At 41.9% G+C, this 26,411-nt stretch overlaps 1 protein-coding gene across 1 annotated transcript in view; it reads left to right on the top strand.

Annotated features, from left to right (window-relative positions):
* The first annotated feature begins 8,093 nt into the window (after positions 1 to 8,093).
* The window catches only part of LOC138247235 (protein spire homolog 1-like), a 275,991-nt gene continuing 257,673 nt past the window's right edge, over positions 8,094 to 26,411 (top strand). The window contains exons 1-2 of the mRNA XM_069201970.1: positions 8,094 to 8,509; positions 26,205 to 26,236. Coding sequence (XP_069058071.1) covers positions 8,272 to 8,509; positions 26,205 to 26,236 — 270 coding nt within the window. The 5' untranslated portion in view covers positions 8,094 to 8,271. The remainder of the gene's footprint in view (positions 8,510 to 26,204; positions 26,237 to 26,411) is intronic.

The following is a 26,411-nucleotide window of genomic DNA, read 5'->3' as shown; positions in this document are numbered from 1 at the left end:
TAGAAGTTAAACACTGACAGACTCACTTCCAAATACAAATCTCCTTCTTTTAACTTGTTTTATGCTAAAAGAAGGAGATTTGTATTCTGTGCGGCCTAGTAACAGAGATAACATCTCCGCACGGCCGCTTAAATACGTCCTTTATCGGCGGCAGCTGACTTCGTCAGCGAACGCGGGAAGATCCAACGCCGAGACCGGTATGTTTTTATTCGAGTCTGTAGCGCTCGTTTCAGTATATTTGTATTACCATCATTTGATTACTGTTACTTAGCTCTACATAACCACATAAGGGTCTAACTATCTTGGTTTTTTCCTTCTTGTCTGTCTTCATTTATTGTTATCTATAAGAGCCCAAATTAATGTATCCAGGCTTTCACTTCCCGAAACCACTCAGTCCATCGGCAAGATTCTGAGGATTTATATCTATACACAGGGGCTCATTTGCACCCGAATTTAGAAACTGACATCAGCCTATATCGAGGTGATTTGTAGACTATAATATTAATAGTAATAATATATATTGATTAAATTTTCCATCTATTATTACTATCTCTTTATTTATCTATTTATCCACTTAGTGTTTCTAGGTTCTTATCCAGTCTATTTTCCTGTATCATAATAGGTACTATTATGTTCTGCAGTGAAGCAGTTATGGTCAGAAGAATCAATAGCCTATAAAAACGCTAGACAAGACTCTCCAAACAAGGTCTGTCTGTATTAAAATTTATCATTTTTCCACCATCCTGCATGTACCGAGCTGCATGTTCTTATTCTAAGGGAACTAAGGTATACAGATTAATATTAGACACTTATCACTGTGGATATACTAACTATTGCAACTTTTAATGGCATTAGGCATGCACGGCAGTAATTGACATGGCATGAACTACTCTCATGTTCTCCAATTAAGCAATTTCAGTCTATATTTGTTTATACTCTATAGCTTATGACCTATGCATCTTTCCATTAACTACACTATATACAATTCATTCTACTTTCTTTGGGCATGCCTTTTCGATAAGACAAAATGCCACTGCCGGTAGAGATATATATGTCATGCTCACAGAGGTGACCACTAGACTACTAGCACGAGAATTTTATACACAATGTTCATATAAATCAATTCTCCCATTAGATTTTTGGACTACATTATCAAAAAGAATATCATGAATTTACAATTGATCTGACCAGAAGACTTGGCTGCCAAGATTCGAGTATTACACATTATTACCACTGGGAACGGCCCTGAGGAAGGTTGTCTTCTATATTACATAACACCGAAACGCGCGTAGGCCTTCGGTCCCTATGGTATCATTGGTTCCTTAATATGTTGGTTCACTTGTAAATAAGACACGTTTTTTTATTTGAATTATTTAATGTCTATGTGGTATGTTTGACTTAGGTGCTTTGTATGTATTTTCTTCTATTTTTTTTATTTAATGTATATACTTTTTATGATTGTATCATTATGGAATAATAAAATATCTATATTTGTAAAATAAGCTTGTATCAATTATGTAATAGGATTCTGTTATTTGAGTACCTAAACTGAGTAGCCTATTAAAAATACTCTACTGGTCAGTCACATATAGTTAGTATCATCTCAGACCATAGTATTGGTACGTGAAGATGATGGTATCTTCATGGCTATCTTAGTAGCTTTTGTAGTAGTTTTTACCTACTATGGTTATTTCCCTGTCTGAGCTACGTGCATTATATTCAGGGAATCCACTTATAAATATTGCTCTCCCAACTATGTTGCAACGTTCCCCTCATCACGTGTCGCCATTTTAGAATGACGACGGTCGAGGCGAACACTGCACCTTTCCTCACCTGCTCTGGCAGAGCGTTTGCTTCAGTTCAGCTCCAGTTTTGCCTCCGTTCTCTTCCGAGGCTGGTTTTTCTTGGTTCTGGAAGGTTTCCCCTTTCTCCGGTCACTGCCACTCCCCTTTTCCCCACCCATAGGCAGAGTTTCAATCTTTCTATCGGCAAGTGAGAGTTTTAACCCTTTCTTTGCTGTTTTCAGGCACTGTTCTCTGTCAGCCTATATTTTCAATGGAAATTGACAGTTCAACTATGGACAACAACCAAAATGAGGAGGATTTTGTTAATGATACTTTAAATGACTTTATTCAAGTCTCAGTGGAGCAGGCAGTTTCTGCCTCTATGAATAAAACTGTCAAAGAATCTTGAAAAATCTGTGTTTAACCTTGTGTCCAAGACAATTTTGGCCCAGTCTGCGGAGGTTAGCAGAATGCACCCTCTCCCCCAAAAATCCTCAAAAATGGCACTGTTGATTTGGTGAGTCTTCCTCATATAAGGCGGAGGACGTGTCTCCTCACAGGCCTCCCTTAAGGGAGGGGATTTCTAATATTAAATTGTCTTCCAAATGTGCCATGAAGACTAAACATATTTCCTCCCCTATAATAATCTCTCAAATTCCGGACACTGATGACGAGTTGGGTGATGCAGCCTCGGAGGCTGACAAATCAGATGAGGAAAATGATGATCCTATTAATGCTCCTCCTCCAAAAAAGTCTAAATTCTCCTCAGTCTCTTCCAATCCTGTCACAATTTTTGACTCTGAAGGAGTCCCTATGTTTGATCCAAACGAGATACATCACCCTCAATTAACTGAATGGTTTCCAGCTGAACACGTTGGAGAGTACGTTGCCTCACGTCTGCGCACTCCGTTGGACAAACAGACTAGAGCAAAGTTACGCTCTGAATGCCCTTGTGCATCTCTTCATTCCGAAATTTCTTCTACTCCAACCATTGACCCTTCTTTGCTTACTTTTTTTTCACCAAATTTGGCAAGGACCCACGTAAGGGAGTGGACAAAGCCTGGTCCACCTGTCAAGACAAACTTTTGGATGTGGTGGGCACGCTGACACGTATTTGACTTAGAGGAATCGGCTAGGTTAGAACATGATTCTGTTAACCCAAATGAACTGTCTTTATGGGTCCAAAGTGCTGTCTGCCTTTTAGGCAACGCTAATGCTGCTATAACGCACGAATGTAGGAAGGGACTCCTTCTAAAACTGGATCCCAAGTTGGTAAACTTAGCGGTATCTGATCCAGGTATCAAAGCAGAAGGTATGCTTTTTGGAGATTCCTTTATTATGGAACTTAGGCCCCTATTTATACTTTTTTAGCGCTGCATTTGCGCCGCTTTTTGCTGCAAATGCGGCGCAAACGTACAAAATACAATTGGATTTTGTAAGTTTGCGCCGATTTTGCGTCAAAAAATGACGCAAATGCGGCGCTAAAAAAGTATAAATATGGGCCTTAGTAAGTACATTGCGACCTTTGCATCTCTAGACAAAGCTCAACAGTCCTTGAGAAAAATGTTTTCTGGACGGGTTTTCGCCAGGGCCGGCAGAGGTAGGAACCAATTTGCTGGCCGTTCATATAACTCACAAGGTTCCCGTGCCGCCTACCAATCCTCATACCAGGAATATAGACCCCAATTCTACCCACAGAGGAGCCATGGATTTCGTGGCAGAAGCAATAGAGGTTCCAAATATACCTCTCTAGCAGGAAGTCACCCTTCTGGCCTTCCTATTGTAGGAGGTCGTCTAAAATATTTTCTTCCAAATTGGCAGGCTATAACCACAGATCCATGGGTTTTGAACACTGTTCAGGGCTATGTCATAGAAATCTATTCAGAGCCCTTTCAGACGGTGCTCCCTCATCCTCCATGTTTTTCTACAGAAATGACTAACTTGATTTCACTGGAGGTCCAAGCTCTCCTTCAAAAACAAGCTATTGTTCCTTGTTCTATAGACCCCTCTGGGTTTCTCAGTTCCGTGTTACTTGTTCAGAAGAAAAACAAAAAGATGCGTTCAGTCATCAACTTAAAACAATTCAATCATTTTGTAGTTTACAGACTCTTCAAGATAGAGACTATTTTGCATCTCTGAGACTCCCTCTTACAAGGAGATTGGATGGTTCGCCTAGATCTTCAATATGTATATCTTACTGTGTCAATTCACCCCCAATCCACAAAGTTCCTACAATTCCAATGGCTGGACCAGATTTTTCATTTTTCCTTTCTTCCTTTCGGTCTTTCTTCCTCTCCATGGTATTTTACGAAACTCATGAAACCAGTTGTAGCTTATCTCAGATCTCAAGGTGTCAGACTGATTATTTACTTAGACGACATTCTCATCATGAATCAAAATCTTTCCTCCCTCCAATCTCAAATCCAATTATTTGCTCTCTCCTCTCAGATCTCGGGTTTGTCATCAACCTAGAAAAGTTTGCCTTAATCCCTCAACAACAAATAGAATTCCTAGGCTTCCTCGTACACTCCGTCTCCGCAACTCTTCATTTACCCTCTGCAAAGGTAAAATCCATCAAATCAGAAATTCTCCAGATTTTACAATCAGCCCAAATTTCTCTCAGAACATTAGCAAGAATAGTCGGTCTCCTCTCCTCTCCTCTTCTATTCAGGCTATTTTTCTGGGGCCCCTTTATTATCAAGCTCTTCAAAGACTCAAAATTCGACATCTTCAGAAAGGTCTCGCTTATTCAGATGTCATTTCCCTAGACCAAGAATCTCAAATAGAGTTACAATGGTGGCTAGACCATTTAGACGCTTGGAACGGAAGAACCATTTTTGCATCAGCCCCAGATCTTGTGTTGGAATCGGATGCAAGTCTTTCGGGTTGGGGTTCCCAGTGTGGCCCGATTTCCACTGGAAGTGCATGGTCACTAGAGGAGTCTAGGTTGCATAACAATTGTTTAGAGATGCTTGCCGGCTCCTTTGCAATCAGAAACCCCACAAAAGACCGAGGGGGTTATTCCAACTTTGGAGGAGGTGGTAATCCGTCCCAAATGTGACGGATTTACCACCAGCCGTATTACGAGTTCCATAGGATATAATGGACTTGTAATACGGCTGGTGGTATATCCGTCACTTTACCGTCACTTTTGGGATGGATTACCACTTCCTCCAAAGTTGGAATAACCCCTGAGTCTCTTGTTCTGTTCTCCTCAGATTGGACAACATTTCTGCTGTCCGTTACATAAACCACTTGGGAGGCACCAAGTCCAAACCCCTAGCGGATCTGGCCAGGAGTTTTGGGGATTTCTGCCTCCAAAACAGAATCTCGGTACATGCAGAGTATTTACCAGGCGACCTAAACTCTGTAGCGGACTGGCACTCGCATCATTTCCAGGACTCGAGCGACTGGAAACTTCATCCTGACATATTCAACTCTATTAATCAAATGTGGGGTCCCTTCTAAATAGATCTCTTTGCTTCCCGTCCCAATGCCCAACTTCCTCAATTCTTCAGTTGGCATCCAGATCCATTGGCCTTAGCATCCGATGCTTTTTCTCAAGACTGGTCAACCTCTCTCAACTACGCTTTCCCTCCTTTTATTATGATCAGCAGACTGTTGGCCCAAGTCAGACGCCAGGGAGCAGTTCTCGTTCTCATAGCCCCTTTCTGGCAATCTCAGGTGTGGTTCCCCACCCTTCTAGAACTCTCAGTAGAACCTCCGTTCCTTCTCCCTTCTTTCCTTCACCTTCTCTTGAATCCTCAAGGTCTCCTTCAAAACCTCATTACCAACAATCTCTTAACACTCTCAGCCTGGAAAATTTCAGGGATTCTTATTCAGTCCTGCTTATTTCGGAAGAAGCTTCAAACTTCATTAACTAATCATGGGCTCGAGGAACTAAAAAAGCATATAAATCTGCATGGTCCTTATGGAATAGATGGTGCTTGGGAAAACACCTTGATTCCCTTTCAGCAGATGTATCCACTATAGTCAATTTTCTAGCCGCTGAAGCCAGCAAAGGTAAATCCTACCACACCATTAACCTATATAGATCAGCTATTTCCTCTTCTCATCCTTACATCAATGGAAAACAGTAGGAGAGCATCCTTTAATCTGCCGGCTTTTGAAGGGAGTAAAATTTAGTAATCCTCCTTTACCAAGGTAAAGTTCTGTGTGGGATGTCAATCTAGTGTTAAACCTTTTTGTATCATGGCCTGATAATTCACTTCTTTCTCTGAAAATGTTGTCCGCAAAACTTACTATGTTATTATGCCTAGTTTCTATAAAACGTCTTTCCGATGTCAATGCACTCGATATTACTGGTTGCCAATTTACTCTTTCAGGCGTTCTATTTTCAGTCCATAGACGTACTAAAACGAATCTGTCTACAGTGTTCTATCCATATTTCCAGGACCATCCTAAGCTATGTGTAGGCCAAGGTTTAAAGATTTATGAACAAGAGACAGACGATTTGAGATCGTCCTCAGCTTCCCAACTCCTTATTTCCTTTCAGAAACCATTTAAGGCCGTTTCCTCTCCTACCCTTGCTCGTTCGGTTAAGTGGGTTATGTCCTTGGCTGGCATTGATACCTCTTCTTTTGGAACTCATTTGTCCAGAGGATTCATGGCCTCTTAGGCTTTTTGGGCCGGTTCTCGTCTGGAGGACATTCTCAAATCGGCTTATTTATCCAATGATAATGTTTTTAAAGTTTTTTACTGCAAACCTGTTCAACATGCTTCTTTATCTGTGATTAATTTGCTTTAAACAAGCATAAAATGAGCCTCCGTTCTTGCCATAAAATGTAGATTTTCCTAGTAATATATGAAGGAAATTCTTAATTTTATTAAAGACACGGAGGCGAGTATTATCCCACCACATTGTTTTCATTTCTGTTTTCTCCCTCCCTAACAGCATCATATACCACGACTCAACCTTCATCTCAAGGATAATCCTACTCTTCGTCTCCAGAGCGATACATCTTCTTCAGACCATCCCCTCATTGCTGTTCCAGAGTCCGTGATTTTTCTGAAAAGACTGCATCAAGTTGTGGACTTTTTTCAGTTTTAATGGCTGGTTGTATTATCTTATCTATTTTTCCTATGTTTTTACCTTTTGATCCCTCGCACAAGAAAAGAGGGCTGTTCGCGGGCAAGATATCTACTATAGGGGTGCTTGGTTGCTGATTGGTTCACCATTATAGCCTACGTTTCGTTTCCCATTGGCTACTGTTGGCTACTGTTCTTAGCCTTTTGGGATTTGTAGTTTTGACCCCACTGCTATTTAAAATAAATGGAAAAGAGAAAGCATAGTTCTCGCCTCCATGTCTTTAATAAAATTAAGAATTTCCTTCATAAATTACAAGGAAAATCTACATTGAACACTACATGCACCAGAATGCAAACAAAAAAACCTGGACTGGATGGGCGCCTCAAGCCTGGAACTGGGAAACTCAAGTCCTCCGGTTTCCATTAACTGTTATTTACTGTTGCCATTATCCATGCAGGACTAGAAGCACCACAATGTAAAACAGAGTAAGATACAATGCGGGACACACAGCTGCATGAAGCATCAATAGAGCTAAAAGTGTTTTAAACTCTCACTGACATTGGAAGAAAAGCAAATGTTATCAGGCGAGGATGCAAAAACACACAATCTGAATATTAAATAACCAATGAAACGTCCTCTATAATTTTAAATAACACACTGCTATTTTCTAGCACTAAGAATATTGTCCTGAAATACCAGGATGGACTATAAACAGAGAAATGTTACTGTTCGATTGCATGCGCGTATATCTCATAAAATGGAGTATATTTTTGCATTTCGTTACTTGTAACCCCATTTACGCAATGGTAACTGCACGACTAAAATTACCAGAGTTCGAACGAAAATCCGGTAGTATATGGACTACTTATGCATGAAGTCGGGAAATTTGGGAATCCTGTGCTCGCTGCTTTTACAGAGTTTTGAAGTTAGGAAATGTAGCTATGAGATCCACTCCTAGCGTCTTATTACACATACACTGGTAACAGGGACACTACAAGCACCAAAATGCAAAGTAAAGCCATGATAAAGCGGGAATTCTGGTTGTCTCATTCCTGACATGCAGAGAAGTTGGGGAGTGGTTTCGTTCACTTTTGTCCCTGGGAGAAATTATGTGTGTCACTGAATGTTTGCGCCCCGATTCTAGGGTCAAATCACAAAAAAGGTACTAGTGTTACGTTGTGTAGGCGATGTTCTCCACGACATAAGCCGTGTTTAAGCGTAACACCTTAAAATGTTTTCTGACATCTGTGTGGGCGCCACTGTGACCTAGGGCTCGGCAGTTCCATGAGGTAGTGTAGTAATTAGCTGCAGCCTCGTTCTCATTTGACAGGATCGCATCCACCTGTGCTATTCCAAGAGCTAGAGGGGATCACAGTCTTCGCGCACGCGACGGACAAGACAGGCAGCGTGTGAGTTGATGTACTGTCCCGTGGCAAAATGGAGACTTTCATGAAGGAAAAAGGCACCGTTTTGAAATTTGCCAATACCGTGCTGGTGCGCTGCCAAAAGCCCATCTCAGAGGAGCAGGTCTGGGCCCTGTGCTACGAGTGCTGTTGCCGGATGGAGCGTCTAGGCAGGGGTCCTTCTAAGTACCCGTCCTACGGCCCCCCGCCACAAGACACCCTGGTCATAAACCGGGACGGCTCTGTGTCTTTCGCCAGCGGCCGTATAGCCGGTAAGAAAACGCTTTGACGCGACATTCTCTTCAAAGCGCTAGTCTCTGTGGCAGCGGAAGGGAACTGGACAGATTACACTAGTTTATTATTTTTTAATTGCATTGCCATACCCGAGCAAGGCCTGCATAGGTTCACACTGCCCCTCTGTCCGGATGGGACAGTTGCTACATTTCTCAATCTCCCTCGCTACCCCTTAATAGCTATGCAGTGGACTTTTATTTAACCAATGGGTGTATTCTGGGTGTTGTAGTCTACGCTTGCTTGAGTTGGAGTACTCCAATGATTTATCAATGGAAAATTCAAGGTCTGGCTGCATGGGTGTTTGATATAAAGAGCGTTGTGGCAACCTTAAAGCGTGCTCCTCGGAAAACCTATAAAACAAATAATCGTTTCCCCTTTGACAAACACACTGGATTCTAGCAAAAGCAGAGTTTGTAAAATTGTTCCCTCTGTGTGTTTTTGGCCATGAAAGTTGACATTAGAGGGGGCTGGGGGATGCTGGCACAGACTAGTCCTCCCCCTGGAGGCTTCTGCAGAAAGGGGAGTGGAGGCCACCTGGGGTTAGGTAGGTTTAAAGAGAGCTGTAGGGGGAAGTGATGTCCTCTTCTGGCTCTTGCGTAGCGTAGGGAACGGAGCTTCTGCAACCCAACCGCCCTGCAGGTTCTGGATGGTGGTGGTGGTGTAGGTTTGCAGATTAGGGCAGGTTGCTGTGCGAGAGTGGGGAGCGATCCATCGGGGGTGGAGAGTCAGGTGTGGGCGGATCGACCCTTTGGGAAGAGGAAGAAAGAGTGCATCTGAAAGGAGATCTGGGGGTAGGTTGGCTGCAACAGGCAAAACGAATGGTGTTTGGAGGTTGTTTTGGAAAGGAAGAGAGGAAGACAATGGCGATAGGAGGAAGTGGGGGGGCAAATGGCAATAGAATGCGGGAGGCATTAGGTGGAGAGAAGGGTAAAGAGGGGCAAATGAAAAGACATAGCTGTAATGTTAACAAGCTCAAGTGGTTATTGTTGTTATACGTTATGATGGTTATTGCAATCCTGTCCTAATAAATGGCCTTTTGCACAATAATGCAGTTGTGATGATTTTCCACGATGGGTACTTAGATCTCTCACATGAGGAATTCCATGCAGGACCATCTTGGTTTAGGTTTTCCCCCTCTATCTTTGGATACTTGTACATTTTTCAGAATGCTTTGAAGTAAGTTCCAGAACACAAACCCCTGTATGTAGCCTAGAAACTAGCTTCAGTGCCAAGAAATGCTTTTCCTGTCGTGTTGTTAACTGTTTGTGTGTGTGTTTATTTTTTGGGGCTAATCAAGATGACTCACAATCTAAAAAGGATAAAAATATGCACATTTTGAAGGAAGAGCAGGGTTTGCACATATAAATCTATTCAGAAATCCACACTAGCCTTGCAGCGTGATTTTTGCCAACAAATAACCATATTGAAACCGTTTTTTGATGGGATGCATGCTTGACAGACCAACAAACCTTTGCCGGTTATCAGTATAGGATGACTAACTGTTTTGAGATGTCTCAATTCAGGTGCGTTTAGGTTGCATCCACACTTACACTTAAACTCTTACTTTGAGTTCTTGTACATGAGGTAGACCTCTGTACTGTGCTAAAAGATCCACTGGCAACCCTCAGCATTTTGAACTGGTGCAGTTCCCATGTAAGACTGCACAGTCTGGCGTGCATGCATCTGATAGAGCGTTCCGTACTAATAATTTACCTGTATTTGGACGCTCTTTAGGCCGATGAATCTTTTGGCTAAGTGGGACTCTCTTCACCCGAGATCAGTCAATTTAATCAAATCAATAATCAATAACGAACATAAGCAATGCCCTGATCAACATAACACTTAACAATTAATCCAGAATACATTTCGGCGAACCATGACCTTTCGGTCATGAATAACCACACCAGTTTATTCAAAGTTAATGAATTTATTTCCCTATATTAACAAAGCTAGCACAATATAGATGTGTCTCAACACCAAATGATAAACGTAAATGAACATTAATAGCTGTCCATAACGACGAAACAGGTGCAATCTATGCAGCATTTGAATAACAAGGCATTCGATAATAGCAATGCAAATCACTAAAACTATAATCTGTAATGAGCTAATTGCATACATTTAGTCAGCATAACAAGGTCTCAAATTGCATCGTGCAACAAAAGGAATCCTCATCTAACCTCAAATTAGCATCGGCATGTGGGACTTCATGCAAAAACAATTTAGCAACATTAATTTAGAAAAACTCCTAACTAGGGCTCTTATCAAAAATCAGCAGTTGGTTACCTAAAAGAAACACAATGCAATTGTACAATTTCCTTTCATATTTACCAATTACAATCAGCATTCAAGGAAGTCTTCGTCTCACAGGTACCGTTTCTCGATCAGCATGGGACGGGGCAAAGGGGCAGGGGTGGACGGGGCAATTGCCTCACGGCGGCAAGATAAACTACTACTTCATGCAAAGGGACAAATCAAAGTTAAAGTCTCTAGGGCGAGAATTACTTAAAAGTCTCTAGAAGACGGCAAAATTACGAAGTCAGCAAGATGGGCCATAATGACCAATGTCCTGCAAAATGGCGGGTATGGGGCGATGTCTCTCAATAATGGCTCTCAAAATGGCGGGCAATGGCTGCAAAATGGCTGTAATGGCTGCTTTCTCCTTGTGCACCTGGTTTAAATAGACAACAGTTCAAATCCAGTAGGGTCTTCCATTGGAGGGTTCATAGGTTGGCTTCAAATTGTCCAATCAAAACCAACAGTTCTCAAGCTTTTACTTAAGCATACATTATCCTTGGAGACGGGTACGCAAGTTGCAACATTTTATACCAATTAACTCACTTTCAGAGCTTCCATTGTCCGCACCTGCAGATTGACCTTGGAGCAAAGAGAAAAATGCCAGGCTGGCACGAAACCTTAAGATAAGCATGTGAACGATCTCAGTGGAAAAGTACAGCTTCAAGCAGAAATACACGTTTATTAGCACATTGGAAAAATACGAGCATCTAAATCGTGAGACAAGGCAACTAGGCCGGAGCCTCCATTAAAGTAATGCTAAGCTAAAACATTTCAAACAAGCAAATCATAGCACACGTTTACGATTATGTCGGATTAGTGCAGTTCTAATACATCACGTTATATAAAGCACGCTTATAAATGTTGGCAAACTACTCTGAGGGCACATTTTGTCCCCGTACAATCTTTATTAGTTCGATTAAAGTCACACTCGATTATTGCAGCACTACGTTTATGCGCTAATAAATGTAAAACCTTCATTTCTGCGTCATCACATCCAAAACCTTTTTGAAGATGCTGGCACCTCAGAGGCTGCCTGTCTATAGCATAGTTATTTAGGCTCTGACTGCTTTGCTCCAGAATCCGGTGACCTGCTAGGTAATGGTCATTTGCCAATACGTGGAAAACTAAAGATTCATTATAATCTACAGGTCTCCCGGTGATCGCAGCAAGACCATCGGGATGCTGACGTGGTATATCTTCTAAGTGACAAAGTGCCAGTCACATGTTGCATGTTTACCCATTCATCTACCTACACGTCCCTCTCAGTTAGTTAAGCTCCCGCTCCTGAGATTTTTCTTTGACCTGAATGACATTCACATGTAATTGTTCATATTCTGTGAGCGGTTAAAGCTTGCACTAGTCTGCACTGCTGGATGTGTTCTGCCGAGAATGGAAGAATACACTAGCTTTGTTCTGTGAGAGAAGAAAGCTTGCTTCGAATCTGCCATACTGTACCTGATCTAGAGGAAGGGAAGCTTGCACTGCAGCTGCCTGATACGCACATTTCCTGTAGAGGAGGACGTTTGCCCTGCTGCCTAACTGTATTTAATGTATTTGTCCTTTAAAGGATTGAAACTCATATTGTTTTTGCCCAAGGTATAGACTTTGCATGGAGAAGAGATGTATCTACTGCTGTTGCCCCATCTTAAGAAAAAAACCAAGTAAACATTGAATACCTTTACAAAAAGAAACTGTATGAATATTTGCATCTGACCCATTGCTGGCAACAAGTGAGCATTGAAACAGCTTAAAAAAAAAAGAAAGCAGGGCTCCTTGCTCAACGCTCATGTTTTTAATCTGGTTGTAGGGAGAAAATAGTAAAAATGGTTTTAGCTCACCCACCCACAGTTTTAATATAGGTCTGATAGCTTAACAAAGGGAGCACCTAAATGTCATGAGGTGTAAGTCCTCACCCATGCTAGGGAATCTATAACCAAGAATCTGCACAACCCGTGAACAGTAGTACTCTCAAATACTTCCCGTTATTAGATGTGGAACCCAATAATGAAGCATTTTGCAGTAGAAAGGTGAGGGTTCATTGCCTTTATGAGTACACAATTTCAGTGGTAATTGCATAGGAGGTTTGGCTATTTCTTCCAAGAGGTTTGTGCTTATCCCCGTTTACAGAGAGCATGCAACTGTGTTTTTTAACTCCTTACATTCCTTGTTTCTGTGCTGGAGAACAGTCTAGTCTTTGTGAGAGGTGGCGTGGTGGTTGTTCTGCCACCTTTCAATTACTTATTGTTGGGTAACATTGAACTGCTGCTGCCCGTGTTTTACCCTTGTTATGTTGTGAAGTTCTGCAGGGGTGCACTAGACTCAAGCCTCAGGGTAGGGTGGGAGACTAGCACTGGTGGCAGAGGCATCATGAAAATTTAAGGTAAAATTACATGTGGGGGGTCCCTTCATTTGTTTTTGTAGTAGACTGCATAACCTGTCAAGACTCTTTTGGACAATGGCCAGTGGTACATTTTTAAGCACACTGGGCCAATGAGTTAGGTCTCAGAGTGCATTCATAAAAACATTTACATTATATTTGGGCATCCTTCTCCCAAAATATCCTTACAAATATTGATAGAAAAATTGTGCAGATCAGGAACATTTATTTAATTAATATTCTGTTCCTAATACATTTCGGAGTACACAATATGTTTAAATTATTTCAACAACAGGACAACTCCTTTTCCATCGGGTTGAAGGGTGCATCATGTCCAGGCAAGTTTCCATCCAGAGCTGGCTATTGGCATGAGCATGCTGGGCCTGGCATTTTCGGTGATTTAACATCCATGACAGAAGAGCACCAATACTCAAACACGTACAATACCTTTGAAAGCCAGCAGCAGAATAATGTTCAAAAAGGCCTTCATGAAAATATTAACAAGTGCATGGAGAACTACTAGTACAACTTATCACTGAAATTTGTGTGCATGTTTTCATTGATTGCTTCTTGAATATGTTTAAGTGGAATTCTTGTTTGAGGAAAAGAGGTTGTGTAATAGGATTTCTTGGGGGATTGCTTTGCATTAGCATAACAAAGATCTTTAAAAAAAAAACAACAATAAATGCATAAATTTGACTTGTTTCTAACAGGAACAATGAGCTAAATCGGAACACTTGAAAAAAGGTTTTTGATAAATTAGACAAGTGTGATAGAAGGGCTGAGTTGTAGGAATAATACTGTCTAATGTGTTGCAGCAGGCTTAAATTTGGGGTTAATAAGTGTTACAAACCTAACACCATACTTGTAAGATTTTCAAAGGTGGAGTATTGTCTTTTCTAAGCAAGAAGCTTAGTCTAAGACAGGAAATCTAGCCTTCTTTCTCAGCACATTAAAAGGTTGTTAAAGCCCTAAATTTTTTTAACTCTTGGGGCATCTTTCTTGCCATTATCCAAGCTCCCCTGCGTACCTTCCCTCTACTTACATGTAACTACTAGGAGTAGGCTCATGGAGAAACTGGGTAGTCTCCTGTCTCAAAAGGGTTGTATGTTCTGTCTTGCCATCTTGTGTTTTGGTAACAAGTTTTTCAAAGTGTGAGAGGAATGGCCTAGAGGCCAGCATATCTAAAAGCCAGGGAAACCATTGCAGTTCCCAAAGCACAAGAGGCAAACTCTGGGACAATCCATACAATGAGCTCCATACAGCTGCAGAAGGCCTTTGCACCTCAGTAAACTACAGAAAAAGATTCAGCAGTGTCTCAGGCACAAGCTTAAAAGTACTGGACTTGAATGCCAGCAGGGAGACCATGGAAATAGAAATGATGTGTGTTGGAACAGTAATGCCCCTGCATGACATACAAGTGTGTTCTTCTGCCCTGAGTGCCAGACCGCTTGTAAATCAGATATTCTTTATTTTGGCCCTGGTGCCACACTAATCTACCATATATAGAGAGAGGCTAGGCCTGTTCCCAACAATGTGAGGTCCTGGACCTGCCTTGTGACCTTGAGGGATGCACCCATTAAGTCCTCATAGAGAGAGTGAACTGATACCCTCGGGTTAGCACCAAAGGCTATGGTGGCTGCAGACTGTGTTTTGTAATTCTTAGTATGACTAGACCTTTATATCTATGTCAAGGGAACATGGTCTACTGTCCACTCTGAAGTAAAGTTCCACTTCTATGTGGGATTCAGAAATTTGCACTGACATCCATTATGCGTTGCAAGTAAGTGTGTACAGTGAGAATATGATGCATACACAGTAGTGGGCGGGATGGTGTGTGTGTGTGTGTGTGTGTCTTTCTTTAGCTATCTATATACACAAATGCTTGTAGCGTCCATTTTGGATGCATCTTGTTTGACATGGCACAAGATGGAAGATGATGGCAGCTTTTCCAGATAGTGGACGTCAACTGCCTGCATTCCTATGGCTGTAGGATGGTCATCTAGACATGTAAGTGAGAGGTATGGAGAAAGGGCTACCTATACTTTGTAAGCACATGACTGCTAATTAGTTTTTATTGAGCACTGCCATTGGAATGTTGCTAGAACTGAATGGCAGGACTGAATTTTCCGTTTTGCAAGATGGAGAAGTTTCAGCCTACCTTTTTGTCTACCCTGGCTACTGGTCAGAAAGTCTGGCGACAGACAAATGAGAAACCTCACAGGTCACTGTGCTCGTGTTGTGGGGGCCTTTGCTTGAAGACAGCCCAATTGCCACTTGCAAAAGCTTCACTTCACACAAATGCTGTGTCTAGAGAGCAGCAATAGAATGACACCTTGAAAAAGAACCAAGTCAAACCCATTCTGAAGGTTGAGTCAGTGGATCCATATCTGTCTGAAAGATATGTATAAAAGTGGAAACCAAACCACCCCATGTTGTTACAGTTCAAAGTTCTTCATGCTGGGGAAGGGGAAAGCACTGCAAGGTACTCAAAGGACTGCTGTGTGACGATGGCTGGTGTGTGCCTGAAAGCCAGTTTAACAGAGGTGCAGGATATTAACCTGAAGTCTGCCCTTTCTGCTGGTGGTGCTGGGAGTCTGCCTAATGCCTATAAGTCTCCTTGCCTCCTGAGACAAGAAAGGAATATCTCTGGCCCTGCAGGAGAAGATGTCCTGCATGTTCTTGTCCTGAGGAGCACCCAAAGAAAGTGGACTTCCTAAAAAGGTAAAGCCAAGAGTGCCCCTTTCTGTAGATGGTCTCTTGGTCTGTCTCTATGATTCCCATTGAAAACCGCACCAACTAACTACTGAAGCTTCAACTTCCACCACTACTGTGGGTCATAATTTGGCACTATCAGCAGTGGCATGCAGAGCCTCTGTGCCACTGATGGGAAGCTTCTAGGCCTAGGAAGACTGCAACTTCCTGGAACATACGTCAGTTTACACTGGTCTGGAGATGGGCTGCAACGGCCATGCCATGGGGCATGCCAGCACTGGGTAGAAGGTGGGCTGTGTAGGAACCTATGCTATGGGTTGGGGGGATAAACTTCTACTCAAGCAGTGACCACCATTGCTGTCAGGGTGAAGTAACAAGCAACCCCATATTAACCTGTGCCAAACCCTCTAGTAGCTTAGCACAGAGCAGTTAGGCTTAACTATGAGGCAATGTATTAAGTATTCATGCAGTATTTCAAATGGTAATAAACTGAAACCACAACACAAAAAACACACTAATTTAGAAATGCAGAGTACTCTATAATTTGAGACAAAAACAACAAAAATCCAATGAGCAAAATAGGCGATATTCTATTATAAAGATTTAAGTGAAAATAGTTCCTAAAGCACAAAGTGCTGACTGTATTTATCTGGTCGTGCTGAACCGGGACAAAGTCAAACGTTCAGGCCGACCACAATGGATCATGGGTTGGGTACAGGGATCAAGTCAGGCCTGCTGAACAAAGTACCTAAATTACTGGTTGCAGAGTGTTGCGAGATCCCACATCGGGGGTGCTTTGCACAGCGATGGTACTGGGAAAGCTGTGGGGTTGCAATGCGGAGTCCTGCTTCATCCTGTAGGATACTGTTGAGGGGCTTGCAATGTGAAGGCCTGCATCAAGGATGCAGCAGTGGTTCTGAGAAAGCTGTGGGTTGCAATACGAGCTCCTGCATTGGGGATGTTCCGTGCAGTGGTGGTTCCAATGCTGATGCGAGGAGATTTGTTGTGCCGCCATGGTTCTGCAGACAAGACCACTGCTGGGCTTGTTGAGTACTTTCAGGCCCACTTCCACAGGTCCAGTACTGGTATGGCACCACTTGAGGGGCAAGGCGCATAGCAGACCGAGTCCAGGTGCGGGGTTCAAGGTGTCTGGAGACTTTTCTCTTCCTAAAGCACTGATCAGGTGGCCAGATAACTAGCCCTTGAGTCACCCTAATGGTCCTGGGTACAAGAGGCATGTCCAGTCCTTTTCACTCAGGTAGCATGGCAGCCAGGTCAGGGGGGGCAGCAAAGTAGGAGTCCTTCTTGTAGTGCAGCAGTCCTTCTGAGTCTTTCACAGGTCCAGAGGTGTACTGAAGAGTTGGGTCCGAGGGTTCAAGATTTATACCTGGTGCCAGTTGTGAAGGACAAGGTTCTGGAGGTTTCCACCTCCAGAGGTGTGTGGAGTTTCCTGTCTCTCTGCCATGGCCTTGTCTTGTTGGGGGCACAAAAGACTAGTGTAAAACCCTTTGTGATTGTGCTCGGGCAGAGCCTTTGCGATGTTGTGTGTGGTAGGTTACAGATCCTCCAACTCATCAAATGAGAGATGGCCCATCAGGAAAACACACTGCCAGCTACACTAGTCATGTGACCAATAAACAGGCTGCATGCACCAAATGGTAAGAACAAGAAAATGCCAACTAAGTGTCATCTTCAGAAATGTGACTTAAAGTCCAACATTACCATTAAAGAGGGGTTTTAATTACAATAAAGACACCAAACTTGAAATTCCTAGTTGCCCCCAATTTAAAGTTATCACTCATTAATAAGGTAACCAAATGTTATCCCATGGGAGAGGTAGGCCTTGCAGTAGTGAAAAACACATTTTGAAGGTTTTTCAGTACCAGGGCATGTAAAAGTTAAAGGTACATGCCCAACCTTTTAAATACACTGCAACATGTCTTATTGGCTGTTTAGGGACTACTCTAGGGATGACTTACATGGACTTATATGTATTAAAAAGGAAGGTGTAGGCCTCACAAAGAGTTTATTTTTCCATGTTGAAATGCCATTTTAAAACTGCACACACAGGCTGCAATGGCAGACCTGTGACACAGCCTGAAAAAGCCTACTTAAGTGGTTGGCACAATTAGTGCTACAGGCCTACTAGCAGCTTGTAATTTACAGGCCATGGGTACATGTAGTCCAACTGTAGGAGAGATTTACCAGTAAATTTAATATACGAGCTGTGCTTAAACAGATTTTACAACGTTCCAAGAAGAGAGCACAAGCATCTTAGCACTAGCATGCAATGGCAAAGTGTATTGAGTCACAAGACCAGCAAACCAAAGTCGTCAAAAACAGGAAGATGAAGGTAAAAAGTAAGGGAAAGCCATGCCAAGCATGTCAGATTCAACAGGCTACAACTGTCTTGCCTCTGGAATCCCCTCACACTGACCCAGAGGTGGGCTGCAACTACTTTGCAATAGGATCCGCTTGTAGGTAGGTTGCAACTGCCTTGTCGTCAGAGCACACTGCACCAGCCAGGAAAAGGGGCTCCGACTGCTGAAGAAACCAGAGCACTACAAAAAGGCCCCATCAAGTTCCACTCGTCTGTTGTGAAGATATAGGTGGTCATTATGACCCTGGCGGTCAAAGACCGCCAGGGCCAAAACGACGGGAGCACCGCCAACAGGCTGGCGGTGCCTTCCGGTGTATTTTGACCGCAGCGGTAGCGCTGCGGTCGCACCGCCGGGGCCGGCGGTTTCCCGCCGTTTTAGCCTCGGCGGTTTCCCGCCGTTTTAGCCCCGGCGGTGATAATCTGCCAGGGCAGCGCTGCAAGCAGCGCTACCCTGGGGATTATGACTCCCCTACTGCCAGCCTGTTTCTGGCGGTTTGAACCGCCAGGAAGAGGCTGGCGGTAAGGGGAGTCCTGGGGCCCCTGGGGGCCCCGTGCAGCTTTTCACTGTCTGCTTAGCAGACAGTGAAAAGCGCAACGGGTGCAACTGCACCCGTCGCACGGCCGCAACACAGCCGGCTCCATTAGGAGCCGGCTCCTATGCTGCGGCCGCATCCACGCTGGGCGTAAACTAGGTTTGCGCCCAGCGGGGATGTTGTAATGGGTACCGCGGGAGTGTGGCCGAATTGGCGGCCGCACGGCGGTTACAGCTTGCCGCCCGCCAATGTTGTAATGACCCCCATAGACTGTTACCGATTTCCCCGACGCCAGCTATAGGGTCAACATACAAGTACACTGGGCCCCCAAGTGCGATTAGGACACAACAGCTTCAACATGCTGATAGAGAGCAAGGATGTAAGACTGTTTCACCCTGCATTTATCACATGGGTCAGAGCAAAGCAAACTGATTGCGTTTTTGAGCCTGTGGCAAACTCAATCTGCACCCATCTGTCTTGTGACTCCCCGAACAGTGTCTGGCAATGGAAATAAATATCCAGAAATCGGGACTGTAACCTACAAATAACAATAAATGCACTTTGGTATAATATAGTCCTGGATCATTAGTAAATGTATGGAAGTGGTTGCCTGTGCAAAGGTGATAAGCAAATGATATAGGAATAAAAGCTGCAGATGGTTGGCCCGAAGGAGAACAAGAGTTAAGTGCCTGAGTGTAGACCATCATACTAAAAAATTTTCACAAAATTATTGCAATACATCAGCTAAGGTGTTTTTATTATAAAACCACATTATATTGGTACACAAAACATTTTTTCTGGCTGACCACCAGTCGTACTCCACCGCATATGGTGCAACTCTCCATTATTTAGGAAAAGGTAAAATGCTTTGATTTTATTTTTGGAATAAAATTCTCTTAACTGGTGTGCTTTGGTACTTTTGAGGCTTTTATTTGGTGGTGTATTCTTTACCTGTTTTAACCTTAAACTATATGTGTACCTTTGAATAATCGGTTAAAAAATGTATAATTTGGTTTTCTCCCAAGCCCTTGCCACAGTACAGTTTGCAGTTTTACAATTCTGTAAATGGCAAGTGTGATCCCAGAAGGATAAATGGCAGAAATACATTGCTGAGAATCGCCAATAGAGCATTTTAATAATGTATGCAGAGGGTACATAGTCGCACACCTAACAACCTGAATAAATTGCATACCATGTATTAAATACCACCATTAGAGTATTTCATTTTACATTTGACCCTATGCGGGAATTAACTGTTGTGTATGCTCTGCATTATGAATGACATCACCACAATTTAAACAAATAAAACAAACCATTGCTGCAGCATATTATGTTAACATATGCAGTTTTAACTTCCTTTATTTTTCATTTGGAAATCACAATTTATTCAGCTTCCCATAGCACTGACTGCTGTTGGACTTTTAATTGGCGCTTTTTATTTGTCTTCTTTTGCAAAATGGTATTGCAGGCCAACCCTTTTTTATGTAAATGATGAGGTGTTTCCCAACAGCAGGTTTCCACCCTGCTGTGATTTTTACATGTGTACAGGGGTCACCTAAAATACGTAAAGTTACTGCTCGTTAACACTGAACAAAAAGAACCGAGCAATGACTACACCTCACCAACTTCACAGAAGGTATTCAAAAGAAAACAACTGGAGTCTTGATTTTACCTCTAAAAAGGCACTTAGCAGTACTTGCAGAATGTTAGCTGAAATCCGACCGGCAGCGGAAACTAACGAGGGGGGTGCAAAAACCCACTTAGCCCAATGGGCGTTTCACACCTGAAGCCCTGTACAAAACGTTCCTCTACACAAAAATCAAAACCAAAAGGCAAAACGATTCTCATTGCTAATGCTTATGTTAATGCATGATATGAATGAAAGGGTAAGCCCTCACAAATTACTTAAGAGTTTACTTTTGATTTTCTGTGTGTGAGAACAAACAATTTTTGACATGGGGTAGTCAGCTTTGTAAAATGTTAAAACATAGTTGACAAGTTATTTCATTGTCACGTATAACACCATCAGCCAATTCTTGCACTTTAACCAACATCACTTTAAACAAAGAGGTTTTGCGACAATAGTGAGTGTTACAAGGGAAACTACAAGCCCCACAATGCTAATGAAATGTCAGGAAGAGCTGATGCCCTAGTACCCTGGAGTCACTTATTAAATGTAAAATAAATCTTATTTCCCAAATTTCTTTTTTTTCTTATATGTAATCATGGATTAAATTGCCCAGTAGGTGAGAGCACAGATGAAAAGTTTTCAAATACAAGAATCTTACTAGTGATGGGCTTAGCATGCTAAAAAAATGACAATGCTAGCACACGCAGCAGGGCTTGTCTGAAGAGATATAAGTTAAACAGTGTTGTATTTGTAAAAATATAAGTGCAGGGGCCCAAGGTATTCCACTGCAGCCAGCTTCACCCCCAACTACTTCCAAATGGCAGTGCCAGCGTTACTTGCATGTTTTATTTTTTTTGTAATACATTGAATTGCTAAACACTCGTGCCGTGCTTAAAAAAATATATATAATAATAATAAATAGGTTGAGAGTACCACCATTTGATTACTCCCATAAATAATTGCCTTTGTCTAAAAATAACTCTCAGTGCTGAGCACCATAAAATACAAATTGAGCACTAGAAAACCGTGTGCTGCCACTCTTCCCGAATGCATCCTTGGCCTAACGATCGGTTTGGTTTTACTGGAGCACCAGTAACCTTACAGGTGCTGCCCCACAAGGGCCACCAGTGAAAGGCACTAAACATCTCAGATTGCCTAGGTGATGTGATGAAATATTCCATACCTCACGTGGGACAAGTAATTTCCTTGTTTGCGGCATTAGTTTGTTAGATGTTCAGAAGTCTTATGAGATTTCAGCATGAACTTTACCTGTAAGTCTTCCGGGAACTTCCATGGAAGATGGGGGTGCCACAGAGTTCATGCCAAAGTGTGATGTATGTAGACTTTCTGTCAAATCCATTACTTGCCATCAATAACCAGGTCCAGACTGAAGTCTGTGTTTGTAGGGTTGGAGGATGGTACAGGCTGTAAGGAGCATGAGAAAGCAAGACTAGGAGAAATGAAAGTTATCAATAATTAATTGATCAAAGCAAACCAGCCCTCTCTCCCTCCAAACAGCATGTTTCTCTCCTTATCCCATTCCACACAGCACAAGGTGTATCAAAGGTCCGAAACATTCAAACAAATCTACAGAACACATTTTCAACTGCCGACACCAGTTGCTTCAGTGAAACTGTAAAATCATAATTTATGCCTGGAAGACTCCTTCCCCACTCCAGAGTGCCTAATGTCCTAGTCTGCGTTATGCAACTAACTCCCAGGTAGCTGCATGACAAATATATATCAGCTGATAGGCAAATGAGAAATATTTGTGGACCAGACTTACCCCCACCACCCTGGTCTACTCAAACCCCTGTCTACCCAAAACAGAAAATAGCAGTGTGGTTGTTGTGTGCTGGCACTATATATGAAGAAACTAAAGAGGAAGGTGAAGTTTATTTGTAACATGAAAAAGCAGCCTACGTCGCTGTGTTCCCTCTCTACGGCGTTCAGTCTGTAACTGACAAAGTCAAAGATGGAAACCATGGAGAACAAATGCAGAGCGTGCGGCCCTTTAAAAGTACACACATCAATATGTTATGAAATAAGATGTCCAAGCGCATACATTAGGTAACAGCTGTACAAGAATACATTTAATGGCTTAATACTACCACAACATCATATTCCCTATCACATAAATATTGAAAACATTTCAATACACATAAGTATTTATACTTTGGCATGGCTGCGTTGCAGGAATAAGCTCTGTAGTAATTCTGAACTAGAGCACATGGCAATAGTTCTTAATACTATTAGTCAACCCATTCAATGAAATCACTTGTAGTACTCCCTTCATTGGAATATGAATCAGAACCTAGATCAGAATTGTCAAATACGTTGATAACATCAGATCTGTTTCTATCTGGTGAACCAACCTCATTGTTTGACATATCCAATGTGAAACAGTCAAGTGATCTTTGCCTTTGTTTGATGAGGTTACTAGCTTGCTCCGGAGTAACTTTTACCAGAGCCCTCTTGCTACATCAACCTTTCCCTCTGATAACAACTGGACCTTTAGAAACTTTAGTTATCTGGACAGGTCCTGAGAATTTAGATTCTCATTTAGTTTTTTTACTCTGGTTGGTCGTTTGATCAAAACCTAGTCACCGACTTCGAAAATTACATTTTTAACATCATATACTCTGTCACAGTATGCTTTATATTGGGATTGAATTGCAGTTAGACCTTCCTTGACAATACTACTAATTTTGCATTGACAGTTTGCCTGTTGTGGAATAACGTCCTTCATCCATTCAGGACACAATATTGATCTTGGTTGTCTTTTGCATAATAAACAAAAAGGAGAAATACCAGTTGTGGAGTGTGGTGTGAGATGATACGCCCAATTTTTTTTTATTTTTTATATATATATTTTTTTTATATAGACATTCTTCCACTTGGACCTTGCTGGCTAGGTCTGTTTGTCTTCCATCCTTAAGGAATCTATTTGTCCTTTCTACCAGGCCATTTGAAGTAGGAAAATACAATGCTACTTTCAAATGTCTGATGTGTAAATTTTGAACAAATTACTTCCACACAGGTAAAGCAAAGTGTGTATCATTGTCTGTAACCAACTCTCTTGGAGGACCTTCAACACCAAACACTTTCTTTACAAATGTTATTACTGTGGTGGTGGTAGAGGCACCATCTGAAGGTAATATTTCGAAAGGTCCCGCAAAATGCAATGCAACCTCGCTCCATATGTCATCAGGAATTAGAACTGTATATCTTATGGGTTATCTGGTGTGTGGCTGGCAGTAAACATGTATCACACTTTGAAATCCAATTAGCAACTTGAGTGTCTAGTGAAGGCCACCAAAAGTATTGCCTGATAGTTTTGCAAGTAGCCCCCACTCCTAGATGGCCTTGATGAACAGCTTCAATGAGTTTGGCTCGAAATGCAAAGAGATGTACAGTGACATAATTGCGTAATAAAATATCACCTACAATAGACAATTCACTCTCAACTTGTAAGAAAGGTTTGAGTGGAGCAGCCAAAGACCTCGCCTTGGGCCAACCTTTTTTAAAGAATTCTATTACGATTGCTAAAACATTGTCCTCTTTCAAAGCCTTCAACCATTGTTCTCGAGATACTAATACAGAAGAGCTCAAAATGTCATCCAAGGTGGCTACAACAGATTCAACATAATGATACAATTCATTCTGTTCCATATTCTCTGTTGACATTCAAGATAAGCAATCATCCCTGGAGTTCTTGCCTCCAGGGATGTAGTCAATTTTAAAATTATACTCCTAGGGCGGGACAGCAGTCTTACCAATCTTGCTGACGCTTTTACTGATCCATTGCTATTAAGCAGATGTATTGGGGGCTTTTGATCAGTAAGTAGTTCAAATACTGTACCCCAAAGGAACGTTTTAAATATCCTATTGCCCAAGTGCAAGCCATTGTTTCTTTCTCTTTAGTACTATAGTGTGACTCACAGGGTTTCAAAGAACGATAAGTGAATGCAATAGTATGTTCTTTGTTACCATAAAACTGTGATAATACAGCTCCTATACTGACCTGACTTGCATCCACTGTGAGAGTGCACTTCATTTCAGGTTTGAAGGAGGACGGTGTAAGGGCTTCCACTATGAGACTTTTGAGTTTCAAGAAAGCTTGGTCAGCATCATTACCCCATTTGAATTGCATCCCTTTTTGCAACAGTTTGTGCAGTGGTTCAACAGCTAGTGCATAGCCTTGAATAAATCTGGAGTCATTTTCATTTAAATCAAGAAAATATCTTAAGGTTTTCTTATTCTTAGGAGGATTAACTTTCTTTATTGCCTGATTTAAAGGAAAGTTTGGCTTTATACCTGTTTCAGAAATATGAAGACCTATACTGGCACGATCTATGAAGAAACTCGGGAGAAGGTGAAGTTCATGAAGTTTATTTATAACATGAAAAAGGAGCCCACGTCGCTGTGTCCTCTGTCCACTGAGTCCATTCTGTAACTGACCAAGTCACAGATGGATACCATGGAGAACAAACACAGAGCGTGTGACCTTTTTTTAAAGTAAACACTCCCGTCAGTATGTTAGAAAATAAGATGTGCAAGCGTATGCATTATGTAACAGCTGTACAAGAATACATATTATTGCTTAACTATTCTACCACACCAGTGGTATAGTCTAGCTCAGTCTTCCATTTATAACTGATGTTGGCACCATTGACATGATCATTCACCAGTGACTGTGGTTCAGCTTTGTTTTTTCACTCTGCATTTCACTATGAGATTTGCATAGTGGTTATAATGAAACACTGGAATAATTTTCATTCTGCGATCTGACTGCCAGGAGGACCACCGATCATAACTCCCTACTACTTATTCAAAATTAATTTTCCATTATTTTTTAAGACCATACAATTATTATTGCCGTAATGGTTGTCTCAGTCAACGTTTTTGTCATGTTTGCGTTTCAAATGTGAAACTGTCTATCAATTCGATCAATTTGCTCGGGGGGTTTAGATTTCATTGTGTCTGTGATTGTCCTTCACTTATAGAAGGATATTAATTGTACCTTATTAGTGTCACAGAGTTCTCCTTACGAGCCATGCAGACTTTTAAAGGATTTATTGATTAACTAAAACTTGATATCCTGTGAATTGGATTCATTCGACCTGGGGGACTTCCTGAAGTCAATGGTGGAAACAAGCTTGATAAGTACAAGCAACACTCTAATTCATATCCTAACATAGACCAGTATCTAGCAGCAGTCATGTGTTACAGTGCGAACAAACCAAACCGTTTTTGACTTGACAAGATATTTGATTATTTCTCATATCTGGTAGCCAACCCTCAAGTCTCTTCCTTAGACACTTCCTGTTGCCAGTTTTGGCCTGCACAAGAACATATAGCTGAAACAGGTTACATCGGTGCTGATACAAGCCAATACTTTAAAACATTTCAGCAGTAGAGAGCTGGCCATGCTTTTCAAAGTACATTTTAGGAACTTGGTGATGAATGCATGCTCTTATATATGCGTTTTTGGTGGAGATTTGAAGTTTGAATACTCTGAGTGCCTTAGGTTGTAGACCCTTAATGGCCAGCCCATTCATAAATTAATGAGAGGTTTGACTGTAAAATTTGCAGATATAATATGATCATGGCTTTTTTTGATTGGGTTTCACAATTAAACTATAGTCAATGTTTTGGGCACACTAAGGAGTCTAGTGACCAATGAAGACTAATTCAGTTTTGTTCTTGTTTTTTTTTTTTTTTCTTTTTACTCTTTCAGATCCATTAAGACCAGTGAACACGGACAAAGAAGTAAGTGCTGGTGTGCCAAGTCTGACCCAAATCAGAAAATAAAATCCATAAATAAAGGTGGTTTGCTAGGACGAAGGTTTGCCTAAGTGTCCATGAGCTTTTGTCCATGACTCAGTTCTACATATTTACCTCTGTGGTCCAGGATGGTTTCATTGCTACATTACACATGGCTGTG

This window comes from Pleurodeles waltl, chromosome 7 (genome assembly GCF_031143425.1).
Source record: "Pleurodeles waltl isolate 20211129_DDA chromosome 7, aPleWal1.hap1.20221129, whole genome shotgun sequence".
NCBI lineage: Eukaryota > Metazoa > Chordata > Amphibia > Caudata > Salamandridae > Pleurodeles > Pleurodeles waltl.
This window is presented reverse-complemented; position numbering and strand designations above follow the sequence as displayed.